An 18747-nucleotide genomic window follows, 5' to 3' on the forward strand; every position below is an offset into this window, starting at 1 on the left:
CTTTTATCTATAGCAAAACACACTCTGCTTCTGGGGGCTTGTTTTGGGGGGTCAGTGTGGAATCATGGGGGGTCAGAATGCTTTCCCTATAAAGGGGAACATAGCAAGATCCTTCTATAGGAACATTCCTTCCAATGCCCAGAGCTTCCCCAGGATTATCTCCTCCTTTCCATTAAACTCAATTGGAACATTGTAAAATGTTAGAGAAAACTAAAATAGAACAGTGCCCCGTTTAGGCACAAAATGCGCCAGGCTTAATTTACACTATGTTAAAGGGCGCTGGAACCTTTTAATAAAAGAATGGACAGAACTTTTTTGACTGTGGTGCTGCTGTGCCGTCTGATCTGTGCAGGAATTTTTTATTGTTTCTTCTCCTTGAACTGAAGGTCTGGGGCATGGACACTTGGATCCCCTTCCCCTCGTGTGATATATACGAGATGCCTCCTTGTCTCTGGCCAATGTGTCCATCTCAGATGAAGGGATCTACATGTGCCGTGTGATATATCAGCAACAACAGAAAGACACACAGGTCATAGCTCAGTCTAATCAGTGACTGACTCAGGATATGATCCATAAAGCTCATTTACATTCATAAAAATGAATGTAAACAAAGCTCGAGGGCCTGATGGCATACACCCCTGGGTTCTAAGAGAGCTTAGTTCAGTTTTAGATCAGCCCCTATTTCTGGTTTTCTCAGATTCGCTTTAACCTTGTATGGTGAATATGGTTTGGAGAAAAGCTGATGTTATTCTGATATTTAAAAAGGGATGACAATCTCAGTCTGGCAATTATAGGCCAGTAAGTTTGACATCTGTGGTGGGCAAATTATTTGAAGGCTTTTTAAGGGATCACATTCAAAATGTTGTCCTAGTGAATGACATTACGAGCAGCAATCAGCATGGCTTTATGAAGGATAGGTCATGTCAGACTAATTTGATTGCTTTTTATGATGAGGTAATTAATTCTCTACTTGGAGTAAGGTTCTTAGTGGGGTCCCTCAGGGCTCAGTATTGGGGTCACTTTTATTTAACTTGTTCATTAATGACTTAGGGGAGGGGATTGTAAGTAATGTATCAGTGTTTGCAGATGAGACAAAACTATCAGCCCAATTAATTCCATCCAGGATGTGGCACTTGCAACAGGATCTTGACTAACTGGCAATCTGGGCAGCTAAGTGGCAAATGAGATTCAATGTTGATAAATGTAAAGTCCTGCACCTGGGATGTAACAATATCCACTTATACCCTTAATGGGACTGCACTAGGCAAATCCATAATGGAGACGGAGCTTGGAGTCCTTGTAGATAATAAACTTGTCTGTAGCAAGTAATGCCAGTCAGCAGCATCAAGGGCAAATAAGGTCTTGACTTGTATTAAATGGGGCAGAGAGTCACGGGAGGAGGGGGTCCCACTGTATAGAGCACTGGTAAGGCCCCATCTAGAATATGCCCTACAGTTTTGGTTTAAGGGTACAGGCTGATACATTAGATAGGTATAAGGAAGGGTCGGATGCTTTATTTAAAACAGTAAAATACACTGGCACATTCTTGTTTTTTACACAATATGTTTTCTTTAAATGTTCCCTTTAAATGTCCAGGAATACCTGAAATCTAAGGATAAGGACAACATCAAATATATGATTTTAAGTATTCACCTCGTGACATACAACTTCTTATAATTATTTAGGACTGATGCACCTTAGGAAGTAAAGAGACACAGATGAGGCTTATCTACTAACATAGGTGAAAAATTACACCAGGGCAGATACCTGTAACAACCAATCATGTCTTTGCTTCTTATTTAGAGTGTTCAAAGCTAATTGCTGATACTATATATATATATATATATATATATTGGTACAATAACAAACAATAAAAGTGGACTTTTTCATAAACCCAGGCCAAATTATCTGTATGAATTGTGTATAAGGGAATGAGATGAATAAGACTATTAGTTTGGGGTAAGGAGGAATCATAGACAATAGCTTAAAGGGTAAGTTTACAATTAACTATGAGTATGTATTTGTTCTTGTTTTTTCATTGACAGTGGGAATTTTTACTCCTGAAACCTACTTTTAACTTCATTGTCATGAACCTTTAGGGTCTGGCCATACGGGCAGATTCGGGGAGATTAGTCACCAGGCGACCCTGACAAACATCAGCCCTTAATTTACAACTCATCATTCAGACAATTAGGGGGGCTGTTAAACTGACTCACACCCCCAACGTCTGGGGTTTCTCTACCTTTCCTCCTGCACCAAACTGGTAAGTTCTGTATTTCTCTGTATTTCTCCCCAATGTGCCTTCCCTTGCCTTCTGCTTGCTATAATGAAAATCGCATGGGGCAGGCACTCGAAAAACTTCATTTTCCGAAGTCGCCCGTAAATTGCCTAATGAGGAAACTCCGGACGACTTCAGAAAACAAAGCGTTCCAGGTGCCTGCCCCAGGCGACTAATCTCCCCGAATCTGCTTATGTGGCCCAACCCTTAGAGACATGAAACACTTTGACCTAAAATCCCTGTCCCTGAAACTAGAAACTGGTTTATCTGCTCTGTCCTCTATTTACTCTGTATCCTGAGAAACAACAGCCCCGGCTCTGATTCCTCTGATTCTCTCCCATTCACTTTCTCTTTATAGGAATTCAGTCTCTCAGTGGCACTGGGGCCTTTGCTCTTCCCTCATTGGTTCATTTAAAGAGAGAAAATATCCCCCAATAGCTTCAGCAAGGGTTTAGCTTATTACTATTATTATTATTATTATATTATTATTATTATTATTTGCTTATTGTGAGCTTATTCCTGAGGACAGTCGCCTACACTTAGGGACCAGGGACCTCCTAAGCCAATTAGCACATCATTGTAATTGTATTTATTATACTGATCCCTGTCTGTCAATATATTGTTCTACTGTACAGCACTGAGTACACTGTGAGCTCTGTATAAATAGATCTATATCTGTACAAACTATGGATATAGAGGAAGGAAAGTAAATGAAATGAGACGTGAGGCTGAGCTGATCCCTGGGATACAAATCTATAGCAATAAAGCAGTGACACCAGGTTAAATACACAGAAGGACAAAGTACAAAATAATAACCGATTCTTTGGGAGGGAGATAAATACTTTTATGTTATACTCAGATTGGGGGGCGGGGTATGATCAGTTTATTATATGCATTAGGGGTAAATAATAGTAAATGATTCACCAGTTTGGGGCTAAAGTTCATATCAATAGGGTAGAGCAGATAAAGAGGTGCCAGAAATGACTCTGAGCCCCGGGGCTCCCACCCTGACAAACATTAGCCCCTAATTTACAACTCGTCATACAGAGAATTAGGGGGGCTGCTAAACTGACCCACACCCCCAACATGCCCCGTCTGGGGTTTCTCTACCTTTTCCTCCTGCACCAAACTGGTAAGTTCTGTATTTCTCTGTATTTCTCTGTATTTCTCTGTATTTCTCTATATTTCTCTGTATTTCTCTGTATTTCTCTGTATTTCTCTGTATTTCTCTGTATTTCTCAGTACTGTCTGGGGTGCAATTAGCATTGGGCTATAAAGTCAGGGAGGGGTATAATGGGGAGAAGAATCATTTTTAACCTTTCTTTTCTTTTTATGCAACAAAACTTGCCTCCAAGTCTGGAATTCACAAATTAGCAGCTGCTTTGAGGCCACTGGGCGCAACATCCAAGGGTTGGGGATCAGTGTCCTGAGTGTCCATTAAAGGAAAACTATACCCCCCAAACAATGTAGGTCTCTATTAAAAGACACTGAGTAAAACAGCTCATGTGTAAAACCCTGCTTCATGTAAATGAACCATTATCACAATAATATACTTTTTTAGTAGTATGTGCCATTGGGTAATCATAAATAGAAAATTGCCATTTTAAAAAATAAGGGCCGCCCCCTGAGATCGTAAGATTCACTGTGCACACATACAAACCACATGTAAGGTCACATGAGCCAATTAACAGACAGAGTTCTGCCTTTTGCTTCCTCACTTCTTCCTGTTACAGTTAGAGTTGTAGTATTTCTGGTCAGGTGATCTCTGAGGCAGCACAGATAGAGTCACGAAATGGTGGTTCAAGGCAAGAGATGTAAAAGGGCAATATTTATGTAAATATATATACCAGTTTGGCAAGATTCTTTAATATGTCATTCAATTTGATATGAACTATCTGTTGCTTAAGTATTCATTTTGGGGGTATAGTTTTCCTTTAAAGGGGACACGGAATATGTATTTATATATTAAATAACGATCAACAGATTTCTCAAACTGAGATTTTGGAGATTTAGCAAATGATAAAATGCTGACAATATGAAAATCCTTTGCAATTTAAAGCTGCTGATTTTAGTGGGAATCCAATGAGAAGTGCATCTGAGGCCTTTAAATCAATATGTATACACACACACACACATATATATATATATATATATCCAGTACATATTGTGGGGAATTGCTGATAAGAACAAGTAGGGTTTAGGTAATACATTTCTTACTCAGCCTGGGGTTTATTGTTCAAACCAAACAAACTTAAATAGTCACAAGTTTTGTGGTATAACCGTAAACAATAAGTGAAAACCCCACTAGGTTGCAGTTTTACAGAATTCAGAAAAAAAAAACCTCCTTACTTCTGTCACAAGTCTGTCCCTCTTTGGAGTTCCGATAGCAGACACCGTTTCTTTAAATAATCCCAGTGTGTGTTCAGAGCTTCTCTCTGACTCCCAGTCCAACCCCACACTGAACAGCCCGGCTCCCATTAAACAGCCCCACCTGCGGACTAATTGGACAGTTACTGGTTTAGATAAGATAATAAAAGATTCTTTATTTGTAGTGATCGGCGAATACATTTTCCTGGCACGAATCCACGGCGATTTCCTGCGTTTTGATGCCAGCAAATAAATTCACGGATCTCCCGCGAAAATTTACCGGCATCAATTTCCGATTTTCATGATTTTTCCGTGAAAACTTTCAAAATTCTAGATTTTTCGTGAAAAGGTTCGAATTGCTCCATTTTTTCATGAAAACGTTCAAATTGCTTGATTTTTTTGTGCACTTTCTTATTTCATGATTTTTCGCCGTTTCGCAAATTTTTCGGCGAAGTGAAACGGGAGAGATTTGCCCATCACTATTATATACTGTTATACAAGTACAATATGCAGTGAAATGCATCCTGATCCAATTTTTTAGACTGTGCAAAATTAAACATAATAGTTAAATACTACAAGTAAATACAAAAGATTTATGAAAAAAATAAGAATTCTAAGAAAATGTTTAAATGAAGTATAGCAGCAGAGCAGATGTAGTACAAGATGTTATTCATATAAGTGACAGTGAGTGAATAAAAATGTAAAAATATAAAAAGCAGCACAGCAGTGCAGTAAAGTACACAAAATAACCATATTACATGAGTGACAGTGAAATCAATGTAAATGTTTAGCCCTGCTGCAGGGTCCTAACCTGTCTTACCCTGGAGATTTAATGGAACCAATACCTCCGGCTGGGTGCTATATACCTCCCATCATATACAGGCAGCCTATTGGGATATAGCTCTTTGTCACAATATATATATACATTCAGCTATATACAAACTTCCAAAATGGACCAGCAAATCATATTTTGTGAATATATTGTCTTTTATTAATTAATAAGAGTTTTGGTCCTCATTGGGTCTTTTATCATTTATCCTTGATACATTCCCCAATGAGAGTATAAATTTAGGATATACAAGTGATGAATAAATAAAAGCAAATATATTCACAAAATCTGATTTGATGGTCCATCTTAAAAATTTTGTATGCAAACCTTAACCAATTGCTAAATCTGTCCATAAAGTGTCTGCATTCGGATTCAAAAAACTAAAAAAAAACTGGGTGCAAAGTCAAATTCAATATACAAAGACAACTTTAAGACCAGCGTTCTCTATATAATGTGAAAATGTATTTCTAACATATTGTACAACATTCCAACTTTGTACTTCACTGAGCAAGGTCTTAATGTGGACTGATATGTTAAACTTTTGTACCGTGTGTTGAGAGAGATTTATATTTGTTTGGTAAAAACCATCACTCTCTTGTACTTAAAACAAAAATCTTTTTATTTCAAATACTACTTATGTCCAACATTTTGGTCCACATTGGGACCTTTATAAAGGTAAAAAGTTTGAGATTTTGAGCCTCACTGAAATTAATTTCAATTCCATTTTCAGCATTTTTGTTGTTCTTGTTTGTAGTGATTGGCATTTTTTCACTAATTTGAAAATAAATAAATTGCAATTCCATCACACATCTCAAAAAGAAGAAACTAGTTGTAACCGCTCACCCTGGTGGTCTAGCGGTTCGGCTGGGAAGCCCACTGCGCCCTCGACGCCCACCACGCCGTTCCTCTTCTCCCTGTGCCAGTTTCTTAGGGCGTGCGAGGCGCACATCCTCTTGGTTTATAGGCGCATTTTGTCTCAGCCTCATTGCACCCCCGCCCAATGGTTTTAAAATTAATGGTGAGCAAAACTTTCCCTTGTTTGCTATATATATATATAATTCACAGTATTTTTTTGCTTCAATATATTCTTTGTCTTGTCCGCAAGATTGTCAGTTTGGTACATTTAAGTGATTTAAGTAAGAATTTTCTCTCCCTCTAACAGTCTGAACTGGGGTTTCACACTAACTTATATATAGGTGAATAGGTAACATATTCATATAGAGCTGAGATATTGTGAGGCAAATTCACTAAGCACCGAAGCGCCGAACGCTAGCGTTAATTCGCTAGCATTTGGCATTTTCATTACTGCGCAAATTCACTAACGAACGCTGGCGTAGTTTCGCTAGGTTACTTCGCACCCTTACGCCTGGCGAATTTTCGCTAGCGACGTAACTACGCAAATTCACTAACGCGCGCAGTGTACTGAACGCTACCTTTTACGCTAGACTTCCTTCGCCACCTCAGACCTGGCGAAGCGCAATAGAGTAGATAGGGATTGCTTCAAGTCCCAAAAAACGCATGCGTGTTTTCTACAAAAATTTTTTGGGGCTCCCCTCCTTCCCCCCTACATTTCCTGACTCATGGCAACTTACCTAGACAGTGGGCACATGTGTAGGGCAAAATAAAATTTTTATTTGATGTTTTGAAGGTTTTCTAGGCATTTGTAGTGCTGATACGTATTCCTCCATTGAAATTTGAATTTGGCGCCGTATGCAAATTAGCCTTCGCTAGCGTAACTTCGCTTTACATAGTGAATCAACGCTAGCGCAACTTCGCAAACTTACGTTACCACTGAGCGCAACTTTGGATTTTTGTGAATTTGCGGAGCGCTGGCGAAACTACGCCTGGTGAAGTGCGGCGAAGTTGCACCTGGCGCAACTTCGCATCTTAGTGAATTTGCCCCAGTCTTAGTCCCTGCCCCGTGGAGCTTATGATCTCAATATTACAAATTCTAGGGTCAGTTTTGTCAGAGACCAGTTGTGTTGTTTGTATGTTACACAATATACAGAATAAGAACTTAATTGTGTCTCTGCTCCCTTCCACATCTTCCAGTAGGTGCCACCTTGCAACTTTCTGCTCCTCCATCTCTCCATGCCTTGGTTGGATCTGACATACATCTCCCATGCACTTCTTCAGTTGGCAACGCTTCTCTGATCCTGAATTACCTGGCGGTGATCTGGTACTTCCAGAACCAAGAAATCTTGAGATTTGATAACAAAGGCTTCAGTTCCACACCCAGGAGATCATTTAACCAGCAGACAGCCGGCAATGGCAACTTCTCTTTGACTTTATCCAATGTGAGGATCTCAGATGATGGGATTTACACATGTGTTGTGGTCTATAGTCCTAAGAAAGAAGAAAGAGAGATCATGCTGAATGTTCTTGGTAAGCACTGGGTATCTATAAGACTGGATTTTCACACAATTTTGATTCTAGACAAAACACGATCATGTTTATAGGGAGCTATTATTGTTGATTACAACCACCACCCCTCATCCTGTTTCCCACCCCCATTAGAAATATTTCTGCGGTTTTGTTGGAAATAGGATGATAAACAGGAGATACCATCCATAGAGTTTGTTGCAACATTGCTGTGGAGCTATGGAAACCAGTCCTTCAATGACCATAGGATGGTGCATTAGTTCTCAGTTGGGTGCAAAAAAATAATGAATCATTGAGCACTTATTGGGGTTTTACTTTTATAATCTACAGTTTTAATCAATGGGAATTAATTAATTGAGTGAGTGTGAGGTTCTTCTTGAGTTGTCAAGAAGTCTTATTGTATCCAAAGGAACCTTTCACTGTGAAGAATGTAACAAAACATTGGTTCCATTTGATCAGAATTTCAGTAAAACCTCATTGATCTTTGCTTCTTACAGATCCACCCGAAGTCGCAATAACTCACAAACACAGAAATACTTTATCCTGTTCAGCTACTGGTTTCTACCCCAAGGAGATTAACATAACTTGGATAAGCGGTGGGGAAGTCCTTGGTGTCCATGTGTTGGGAAAACCACATCAAGGTTCAGATGGGACATACAGTGTGAGCAGTACTCTGACTATCCCTTGGGCAAATGTCTCAGGGTACAAGAACTTCTCCTGCAGAGTCCAGCAACCATCTCACCCCCAGTTTCATCAGAAAGAGTTCCTACTGGAATATACAGGTACAGCTATGGAGTGACTGGTGATTACCATTTAGAAATATAACATATGTATGTAATAGACTTCTGGCTGATGCTCTGCCACCTGGCTCCCCCAGTCTTCTCCCTATGGCTGCTCCATTTCATTCTATGAGCATGTTTGTAGTTGGAGCTTCTCCTCTCTTTCTTATATCCTTCTTTTATGGATAGAGGTGTATGATTCCTTGATCCATGGTGTCACAATTTTGTATATTACTGAAGGAGGAAATTCTATGAAAAGGCAACAGCTGAAATTCTTAAGATCAATTATATCACCTACTTACTAAGCACAATTTTCCAAACAAATGTTTTTTTAATAAAGTTTTCACCTAGGATTTTTTTTCAAAATGATTTCTATTTTTGATTTCCACCAGCCACACTTTATTTTTTAAATTATTAACATATTTTGTAATAAATGTAGACACAAATAAAAGAATATTAGAATTATTTCTACTTGACCAAAAAAATGCTCAGGGCTGGTGCAATGCTCCTACAAAGAAGGAATTTCTGTATTTCCTTAGGTGAATGTATTATTGTTCAGCCAGCTTTCTTTTTATTTCTCAGTACTTTTATGTCTTTATTTTTTTGGACCCTAGATGAAAAGAAAAATCAAAAGCAAAGAAATTAAATCTTAGTGAATAATCCCTTATTCTAATTTACTTTAATATTTCTTCATTTTTTTCTCATTCCCTGGCAGAGACAGACTCTACCATTATTTTGGTGTTGTGTGTCATTGTACCGCTTTTGGTAATCGCTGCCTTTATATTCTGGATCTGGAAACGCAAGAAAAAATGTAAGGAATTTTTTTGCATTTACAATTTCTGATGAAAGGGACACTAAATATTTGGTCACCAAGACCCCAACCAGCCTATCTCCATTTGATATACTGATATACAAATACATTTACTAAAAAAGGTTGAGGCATGGAGGGCATGGAGAAGAGTAAAAGGGGCACAAATGGCACAGAAAAGAGGAAGGAACAGAGGAGTATGAAACAGAGAAAATGGGAGGGGCAGGAGGTAAAGAAGATGGAGAAAGATGGAGGAAGAAGCCATTAGGAATTCATGTAAATGTAGGAAAAAGAGGCAAGCTGTCATGCAGTTGAAGGAAAGAGAGTCAGAAGGTCATGGGTATGTAGAATAGGCAATTAGGAGGCCATGGAGATGTAGGAAAGAGAATCAGGATGAGGATTGGCTAAAGTTAAAGAAAGAAAAGGTGAAGCCATTAGGAGGACATGGAGATGAAAAGAGAGTCAGGAGGTTATGAAGATGTAGAAAGGGCAGTTGAAGGTTAGGAGGTCACGGAAATGTAGGGAAGAGAGTCAGAAGGCCATTGAAATGAAGGGAAGGAAGTTAGGAAGTCATGGAGATGTAGAGAAGAGAAAATGGAGGTCATGGAGATGTAGGGAAGGACATTAGGAGGCTATGGAGATGGAGGGGAGGAGGTTAGGAGGTCACTGAGATTTAGAAAATGATCTAGAGAGGTGCAGAGAAATGGAAGACCAAAAGTAGCAAGAAGGAGGCAGCGATTGGCTCTCTCAGGTTATGTCTCATTGCAATATCATTGAGTTTTTTTTACATTTTTATTTTGCAATTTTAACAACGATAAGCAGAGAAGGAAATAGAAAAGAGAAGACGTGAGGCAGAGGCAGTCATTACGGCTATACAGAATTGCAATCATTTCAACAGACTCTCTGGCTAAGTATGTGAATTTCTGACTTGGAAGAGTGTCATTTACCAGATTTGCCAATCTTGGCGTAATAGAAAAGTTATCAGAGTCTGTAGTAGGAGAGAAGTGGAACCAGAATTGTAGCACCTTACCCCCAGAATCCCGGGCATGACCAAAATACATGGAACAGGGTACCTATCTCATCTCTGCACTTAGGGCACATATCTGATACATTATCGTATATTTTCACTAATCGGTACAGAGTCAGGTAGACTCCCTTTAAAAACTTTACCTGGATGTATCTATCTCTCATTGAGATGGAAATATTTGGGACCATTTTGAGAGCATCAGACCACTTCTCATCATCCAACTCAGGAATGTCTCTCTGCCATTTGGTCTTAGATTTTTCCAGGGGTGAAGGGCCTGCAGTCGACAAAATAGTATAGAACCAAGAGAGTGGTTTAGTCAGGTCTTGTCTATGGAGTTAGGTCTCCAGGGTAGTTTCAACCACCCTTATGGGTCTAGCAGGAAATTGCATGTTAAAGGCATGACGCAACTGCAGATATCTGAAAAACATATTAGGGTATGGTGTATCTCTTGTCTCAGTAAGTCATAGGTTTTACATTCACCACCATTAACAATGTCACTAAAGGTTTTTACTCCCAGCTGAGCCCATCTAGCTATTTCTTGTAGCTCATGAAAGTGGGGAAGATAATTATTGCCCCATATTGGGGTCCTAGGAGACCAAATTTCAGATGGACCCTGTACCACCTTCAGGGCTTTCTGGAAAGCTTGTACTACAGTGACCATAGAGGGTGTGGTGGTACAGTAAGAAGAGGCACCTCGGTATGGAAGTTTGGATTGGGCTTCAAGTGAACCAACTATAGGATTATTCATATCAGGGACCACCCACCAATAGACATAGACTAGCTGAGCTGCAAGAAAATAAGCTTTGAGGTTAGGTAAGGCTAGTCCCCCATTAGACAAAGAAGTTTGCAATATTTTCATTCTTAAGCGTGGGTGGCTTCCTGCCCATAAGAAGCCCCTAATTATTTTATCCACCCCTGTAAACCAAGATGCCCTCCGAGTGATAGGGGAATTGTGTAATGCATACAAACTTTTGGGGACCGGACTAGGTGGTAGGAGAAACAGAGAAGGAGCGTGCCTGGTGCCCCTTCATCTTTGCGCTCTAGGCACGTGCCTGCTCTGCCCACCCCTAGTTCTGGCCCTGAATCCAGTGGGAGATTGGAGTATATGCGCCTTTTAAGCATGTGATTGCTGATAATGATGTGGATGTCAATAAAGTTATAATGTCTGCAGAGATCCAGCAAATTTTACTTTTCCAAAATGACTCGTTAGCGTTGTTCTCTCAGAGGGCTCCCAGGGGCCACCGGCCTACATTCCAGCCAGTCCAGAGCTTGCTCCGGTTGGTCTAAAAAGTGAGTCCATCTGTTACCTTTAGTTTAGCAGGGTATAACATGGCATACTCCAGGCCAAGGTCTCGAAGCTTACGTTTAACTCCCATATAGGAGCTTCTTTTCTTTTGCACTGTAGTTGAATAGTCGGGGTACAGGGAAATCCGAGCACCTTTGTACTTTGATTCACCTTTCTTCCTGGCTTCTCTCAGGACATATCTCTATAGTTAAGTAGTTTAATTAGAAACGCCCGCGGTGGTGCACCAGGGGGGAGAGGTCTCAGAGGCACCCTATGTGCATGTTCAACTACAAACTGCGGGGAGAATATGTCTTGGCCCAATAGATCTTTAAGCCATTTTTCAGCAAATATTTCTGGTTGGGAGCCTTCACTTCTTTCAGGGAGACCCAAGATTCGAACATTTGAACGACGCTGTCTATTTTCAAGGCCATCCATACGTTCAGTTACAGTTTGTCAGTTACAGTTTGTCAGTTACAGTTTGTCAGTTACAGTTTGTCAGTTAAAGTTTGTCAGTTACAGTTTGGAGCTGCAGCTTGATTTGGCCTAGATCTTGTGGTAGAGTAGCTGTACGATCCTCTACCCCACTCACTCGTTTCTCTAATGCACCAGTTCGTTCCTGCATATTTTGCATGTCCTGTTTAATTAGAGAAAAGTCCACTTTTAGTTCCTCTATCTTAGATGTAAAAGTTGAAGTTAGCGCGGATTGGCATTGCAGGATGGCTGACATAAGATCTGCAGGAGATGGAGTTTTAAGAACGCCTGAGGTTACTTCCCAGTCCTGAGTAGTCTGGAGTGGAGGAGATGCACTGGGAGTTGGAGAGGAAGAGCCAGTGATCTCTTCGCTATTTTTATGGGCGAATTGCTCCAGGCGTGCGGCCGCATCTGCCTTGAGCTTTTGTGCGTTTTTCTTCATAACGAGGCTCAGGGGGGTTGAGATATGGTCGGGTTGTGTTATCAGACTATTGTTGTGGCAAATGTTAGGCAATTTGGACCCTGGGCCAACCATGTCCTAGTGCAATAGTTCAGATGGAAAAAGTTCACAAGCACAGCACCCCTTGCATAAATATCATGTTACATCTGTGTAGTTGGGAATGTAACGTGTTGCAGCTATATCAGCCATATAGTAGTAGGTTAATTAAATATCCAGCAGCTTAAAATATCTAGTTCAACCACTTGTATAGTCTAATGCAGACTGAGCTGGACACGGGGGCTGCAGCAGTAACAGCGATTATAGCGCAGAATGGAGTGTCTGTTTAACAATTATACCGCTGTGCCATTGGTGCATTCCGCTGGGTCACGCAGGAGCTTGTTGCAGGGGCCGTACTTCCGGTTGGGCCTCAGAAGGGGTCCGCAAGTACGTGAGGTTGCAACTTCACACGTGCCGCTCCGACCGGATCTCCGGCTCTACGTGCGCCAGGTGGCGGGATGTACCCCGGTACAGTAGAGTACCTCCGTGGGTAAGTGTTGGCCTTATTGGGGGACTCTATGTGCAGTTTTGTGGGTTGGAGCCCTGGGAGTACCTTGAGGTGCGTCCTCATAGTTGCTCGTCCAGCCACGCCCCTTAGTTGTATATTTAAATGCAGGGGCGGGTTATGTGGCATCCCCCAGTTTAATGCAATACTTTCCAGTGTCCTAGTAATTCAATGTAACCTGCAAACAGGTTATAAAACATTGGACTGGGTAATAATATGGAATCTATTCCTGTTCCCTGATTAGCCACATTCTCACTGAAACCAATTGTGGGGCCAAGAACACTGATCGTTGGAGAGGAGACCAAACTGCAGTGCACTGGGACCAACTGCGCTAGTGATGTGCAGGTCATCTGGTCAGTGAAGGGAGGAGGAAGTGATGAGTGGATTGTGATAAACCAATCGGGAGAGGAGGAGGCCACAGAACCTCTGCTCATTGGTCAGTACGTGGTACATTGTGAGAAGGAGGGAAATAACCACATAGCGACTCTGACTTTCACTCCGCACCTGGAAACTCACAAGGGAGCAACGTTTAGCTGTAAATTTGTCAGTGGTGGGAAAACCAAAGAGAAACATTTTCACACTAAAACTATTCAAGGTAAGGAATATTTGCCCTTTTTATACATATATTCTAGAGGCTAGTCTGTAAATTGTGATGCTGTTTCATTATGAGTTGTTGGGAGAGTTCTCTCCTTTTATCCCCACCCAAAATTCATATAGTCTGACAAATAAGTCATCTGTCTCTCATACCACCTCCATGGCTGTAGGAGTGAGTCTGTAGGTGGAGCTTGGATGTAAAACTCCATTTTCCTGTGCAGAGAAGTCACAAATGAAGGAATATTACAGTATTAATTCTATTACTTCCCTGCAATGTTTATCTTCCAGTAAAGCCCAAGGTGCAGGAGCCAATAAATATCACATTCCAGGGGTCCCAGAATCTGGACCTGACCCTAAACCTGCAGAGATTTTACCCTAAAGACATCAAGATAAAGTGGGACTGTGGAGAGGAGACCCAACAACCTTCCAAGGAAGACTGGAGCGAAAACTCTGATCTAACGTGGGACGTCACAAGTGTTTGTAGTCTCCCAAAGGGTCTCTTTAAGGATAAAGCCTTCAGGGTGCGAGTGACCTGGGAACATGAGTCAATGGGTGACCCCGAATCCAGAGAAGTATCTGTGGCAGGTACAGTTACTGAGCCAGGATAATGGGACTCACTCCTTATACTCTCTGTAATGTGATTCCTGTAGCCAATAGGTTTCATTCAGGGATGCACTCAGGTGTTGGATCAGGATGTGTATAAGTGTTTTGTGTAGAAAATGTTCTTTAAATGATCAGTATAACAGAGAGTGGATATGAATAATGAATGTACTGGAAACATATTAATATTTAATTTACTCCATTGTGTTGCAGATTTCCCCTGGCGCCCCCAAATGGAGGATATGAAAACTCGAGTACTGAAGAAGAATGTGGAAGTCTCCCTGAAGTGCAGGATCTCTGGTTATTACCCCGATGATCTCACTGTGCACTGGTTTAGACTGGAGAAAAGAGACAAGAAGGAATCTCCACTGGATACAGAGACCTACAGACAGACACTTACTGACTCACAGGAGCAGGGGGATAAGACTTTTACCTGTCACTCCAGTGTCACTTTTATTCCTACAATTAAATCTGATAATGAGACAGAATTTATGTGCAGAGTGGAACATCCCACTGGGACAGTAGAGAAGCGCTCAGGAAAGTTACATGTAAATTAACCTAAAGGAAAATAGAATCTTCATCTCCAATTAGCAGGGGTGGGAATTCGGGGCTCATCTTCTCCCAGAACTTTGCAGTTGAGCAGTGCAGGTGGGTAAAGACACTATGGGGAATATTTAACAAACACACTGGTCTGGGAGGATGATGAAGGGAATGCAGAGAGGGTGCAGAGAGGGTGCAGAGATTGTGGGAGTTGCAGCAATGGGTCAGATCTCATCTCCACTGCACAATGAGGAAGCCAAGGCCTGGCAGGGTGGTCTGCACCCGGGCCCCACATTAGGTAGTTATGTTATTGCACATTCCTACTGCTATTGCTGAGAGGTGTATGTATATACAGTAATAGCCCATATTGAATAACCTGCCCAACTGCAACATCTACAGAACCTTTAGAAATTGAAACCTCTAACAAAAATCCAGTCCAATTTAGGCTTATTAAAGGAAGGATTTATTGAAGCGATGCAAGACAGTGAATGAAATAGACCTGACAAAGTTCTTAGATGATGCTAGAGAGTACAACGTATTGGAATGGAAATTCTTCTTTTCTCCAGTAGTAGTTTTCCAATACCTTTCCTCTTCCTCTGATGGATATTTTCCTTTCTCTCAGTTTATAATTGAGCTCTAGATGTTTCATTTCTTCTTGATGGAGTTAGAAGTCAAGATGAGCTAAATTGTACTTTTAGAGCCGTCCATTTGTACAACTTTGACTTAGGAATTCCTTTGATGGACTTAGGAACCAATGAGAAAAGAGTCCTTTGTCTTTAAACCCAAAGTCCTTTAGTGTAATCACCAAAAGATGCCACTGTTGTATCTCTTATTTTCCCTTTCTTGCATGTCTCTTTAAATATCCGACACTTACAATTATTATGGAAACAACACATTTCTATTAAATAACTTACATTAATGGATTAATTAACATTAATATATAAAATACATAACAAATACATAGAACAAATCAGAGATAGATGTATGTATAAACATAATCTTAATAAAAGATAATACAACACATTTTTTCACCAGTTTATACTTGTTCTTTGACCCTAGGTATCTGAGACACCATCCAAATGTAGGTTCCCAGGCCATTAAGTGCCGGCCATGCTCTTAAAAAGAAATATACCTTGTTCTTACATCTGTTTTCCAAAATATATATTACAACAGACCATAATTTTTAGGAACTTTTTGTCTGTCTCGAGTTATCTTTCAACTATCCTTGTGAGATTGGAATATCAGGCCTGTTTCCATGAGAGAATATCTGTGTTTAGGACTTCACAATAATCTATGAGCCCAATATTCTTCAAGAACTCTCAGCGTTCCTTTTATTATTACTCCTATTATTTACCTGTATTGCAGCCAAATTCTCATTCTGTTATTTCAATGGAAATGCAAATACACTGGAATGAAAGTAAATATATTTATATATATATAATTGGTGCCTTATCAAGGCCTGAGAATAAACATGGGGTACAGCAGTTTCCCTGTTACAGTTTGTGCCGGGTGGGTGTGAATGTGGGGTGAATGTACCGAGTCTGATTCAGTCACTGTCACATATAATAACACACAGCGATACCAATCACACTTGTTCAACATGACTTTGTGTTCTACTTTGTCTATTGTTTTGCTGGAGAAATATATAAAATAGACTGAAACTCTAACCTGTTTCACTTTCCTGTTTCCTGTGATTCTCCTGAGCAAATGTGGGAAGAGGAAAAGGCAATTACTCAAATTCCCAGACCACAGATAAACCTTTCTGAGAAATGAATTACTCCTTATCTGAAAGCCTGACATAGACTGAGGCTGGGAAAGGGAGGGGGTTGTTTATACAGAGCTCACTTCCCCATTTAAACCAATAATTTAATACAGAGTGGGGGGTACAGATAAAACAAGACAAATATCTATAAGGGAAATTGTAATTTAACAAAGAAAATAGGCAGAACACATTTTCCATATGGTATTGGTGTTTACTTCCCCTTTAATCTGTTCTTATCTCTACATCACCATTTTTGGTTTGTGCAGCGAATAAGGACTGAGCTGTGATAAGATGAATATTCAAAGGTTAGAATCCTACCGGCTGCTCTAAATAAGAAGATTCCCATTGCTCCAGGTCATGATCTGAAGTATCTAGTGGAATTCATTCAAAGGCAAGAGGACATTAAGGGGCAGATTTATCAAAGGTCGAATCTCGAATTAAAAAAAACGCTGAAATTCAAATTAAAAATGACCAACCGAAATTTATTAAAAAAATCTACGTTTTTTTTTCTGGGTGAATAGGCCGTTTTCGTTGGAATCCGATTCGAAGTTTATTAAAAAAAAAAACTTTGATTTTTCAAAGTCCACCAATTGACTCCGAATCAAATTTTTAAAGAGACAGTACATGGTAAGTTTCAATATTTGAATTTTCGAATTTGGACTATTCCTTAGTTGAAGTACACAAAAATTAGCTTGAAATTCAAATTTTATAAATTAGAATTTTCACTTTGACAAATCTGCCCCATTATGAATTAATTCTAAACAGAGAACATACAACTACTGACACTGAGCGACTGAACTGCACAAATGTTTATATAAGTAAGTGCCATTGTATAAAGCAGAACATATAATATATAATATATATAGAGATAATAATAATCAGATGTGTGTCTCTGGCACATGAAAAGGACCTGCTCAATGTAACAAATACTAATAGACTAATGAGAGAATTTAGACATAATGGTGATGTTATAATGTAGGCGCTTCAGGCAATGAGGGGCCCGTTGCTTTGGCAGAGAGAAAAGGAGCAGCAGGAGGGTCTATAAGTGCCCAGTTCAATATATTGGGGGGGGGGTGTAGGACTCTTGGGGTCAGTAGCTGAAAGACACACCCCTGACTCCTCCCACTCCACATTTCTGCTATAGACTGACTGCCAGCTGGGACCACGGGGAATGCACAATGGTGGGTTAAACTGGGGGTAAGTGACAGCCAATCACAGCCCTGCAGTCACACAAGCACAGACAGGCTTCAGTTCCCTATCAGGTCCTGCTAGCTGCTGATTGGTTCCTGTCCTACAGTGCAGTGAGCTGAGTGCTGGTGGGTCCTCTGCGCAGCCTGGGAAAGGAGGAACAAATGGGCAGGACTAGTGGGGCTTTTACTGCTGAGATTATTTCTCTCTCCACAGACAGTACTGCAAATTCTTTATTAAAATTCACCTTTATTTGTTCCATCTTGGGGCAGCACAAGTATGTAACGTTTCCAGTGGCCCTCCACTCTTTATCAAGCATAAAACACACCATTGTATATATATATATAGTATGGGGAATACTGAGCCCTAGCTGTCATCACAGGTTATAGTATTTAATTTTCTAGGATTTACATGTAGCAAATGTAGCAGAACATATATATATATACAATATATGACATTTAGATCCCAGAACATCAAACTATAGACTATAACATAGTACATATTATTTAACTCCATAACATGGTTCTAACAAGCACTTATCTGGGTATCCACATGTCCAACAGATATTATCATATAATTTATGTGCCCACCTATAAAACATAAAACCAGTATAAAAATAAAAACATGACTTAAATAAGAATGGATATAGATCGTATTCATGATTGAGACCATGCGGGGGATATAGTTGCTAATTTACGTATCCATTGAGCTTCTCTCCGCAATATCTCCCTATCACCGCCCCCCCCCCCACGTCTCATTTCTGATACTGAATCTAAAACTTGAAATGGTAATTGACTAATGGTGAGACCACTGTCATTGAGATGCCTGGATACAGG

At 40.2% G+C, this 18747-nt stretch overlaps 1 gene segment (V, D, J or C); it reads left to right on the forward strand.

The window, feature by feature from the left end:
* The first annotated feature begins 2685 nt into the window (after positions 1 to 2685).
* LOC121399062 lies at positions 2686 to 17054 on the forward strand. The segment is given in 7 exon segments: positions 2686 to 3410; positions 7527 to 7859; positions 8354 to 8638; positions 9351 to 9446; positions 13472 to 13822; positions 14110 to 14406; positions 14635 to 17054. Coding segments are annotated over 7 exon segments (1752 nt in total).
* Positions 17055 to 18747: the final 1693 nt, after the last annotated feature.

The sequence above is a fragment of the Xenopus laevis genome, chromosome 9_10S (genome assembly GCF_017654675.1).
Source record: "Xenopus laevis strain J_2021 chromosome 9_10S, Xenopus_laevis_v10.1, whole genome shotgun sequence".
Taxonomy (NCBI): Eukaryota; Metazoa; Chordata; class Amphibia; order Anura; family Pipidae; genus Xenopus; species Xenopus laevis.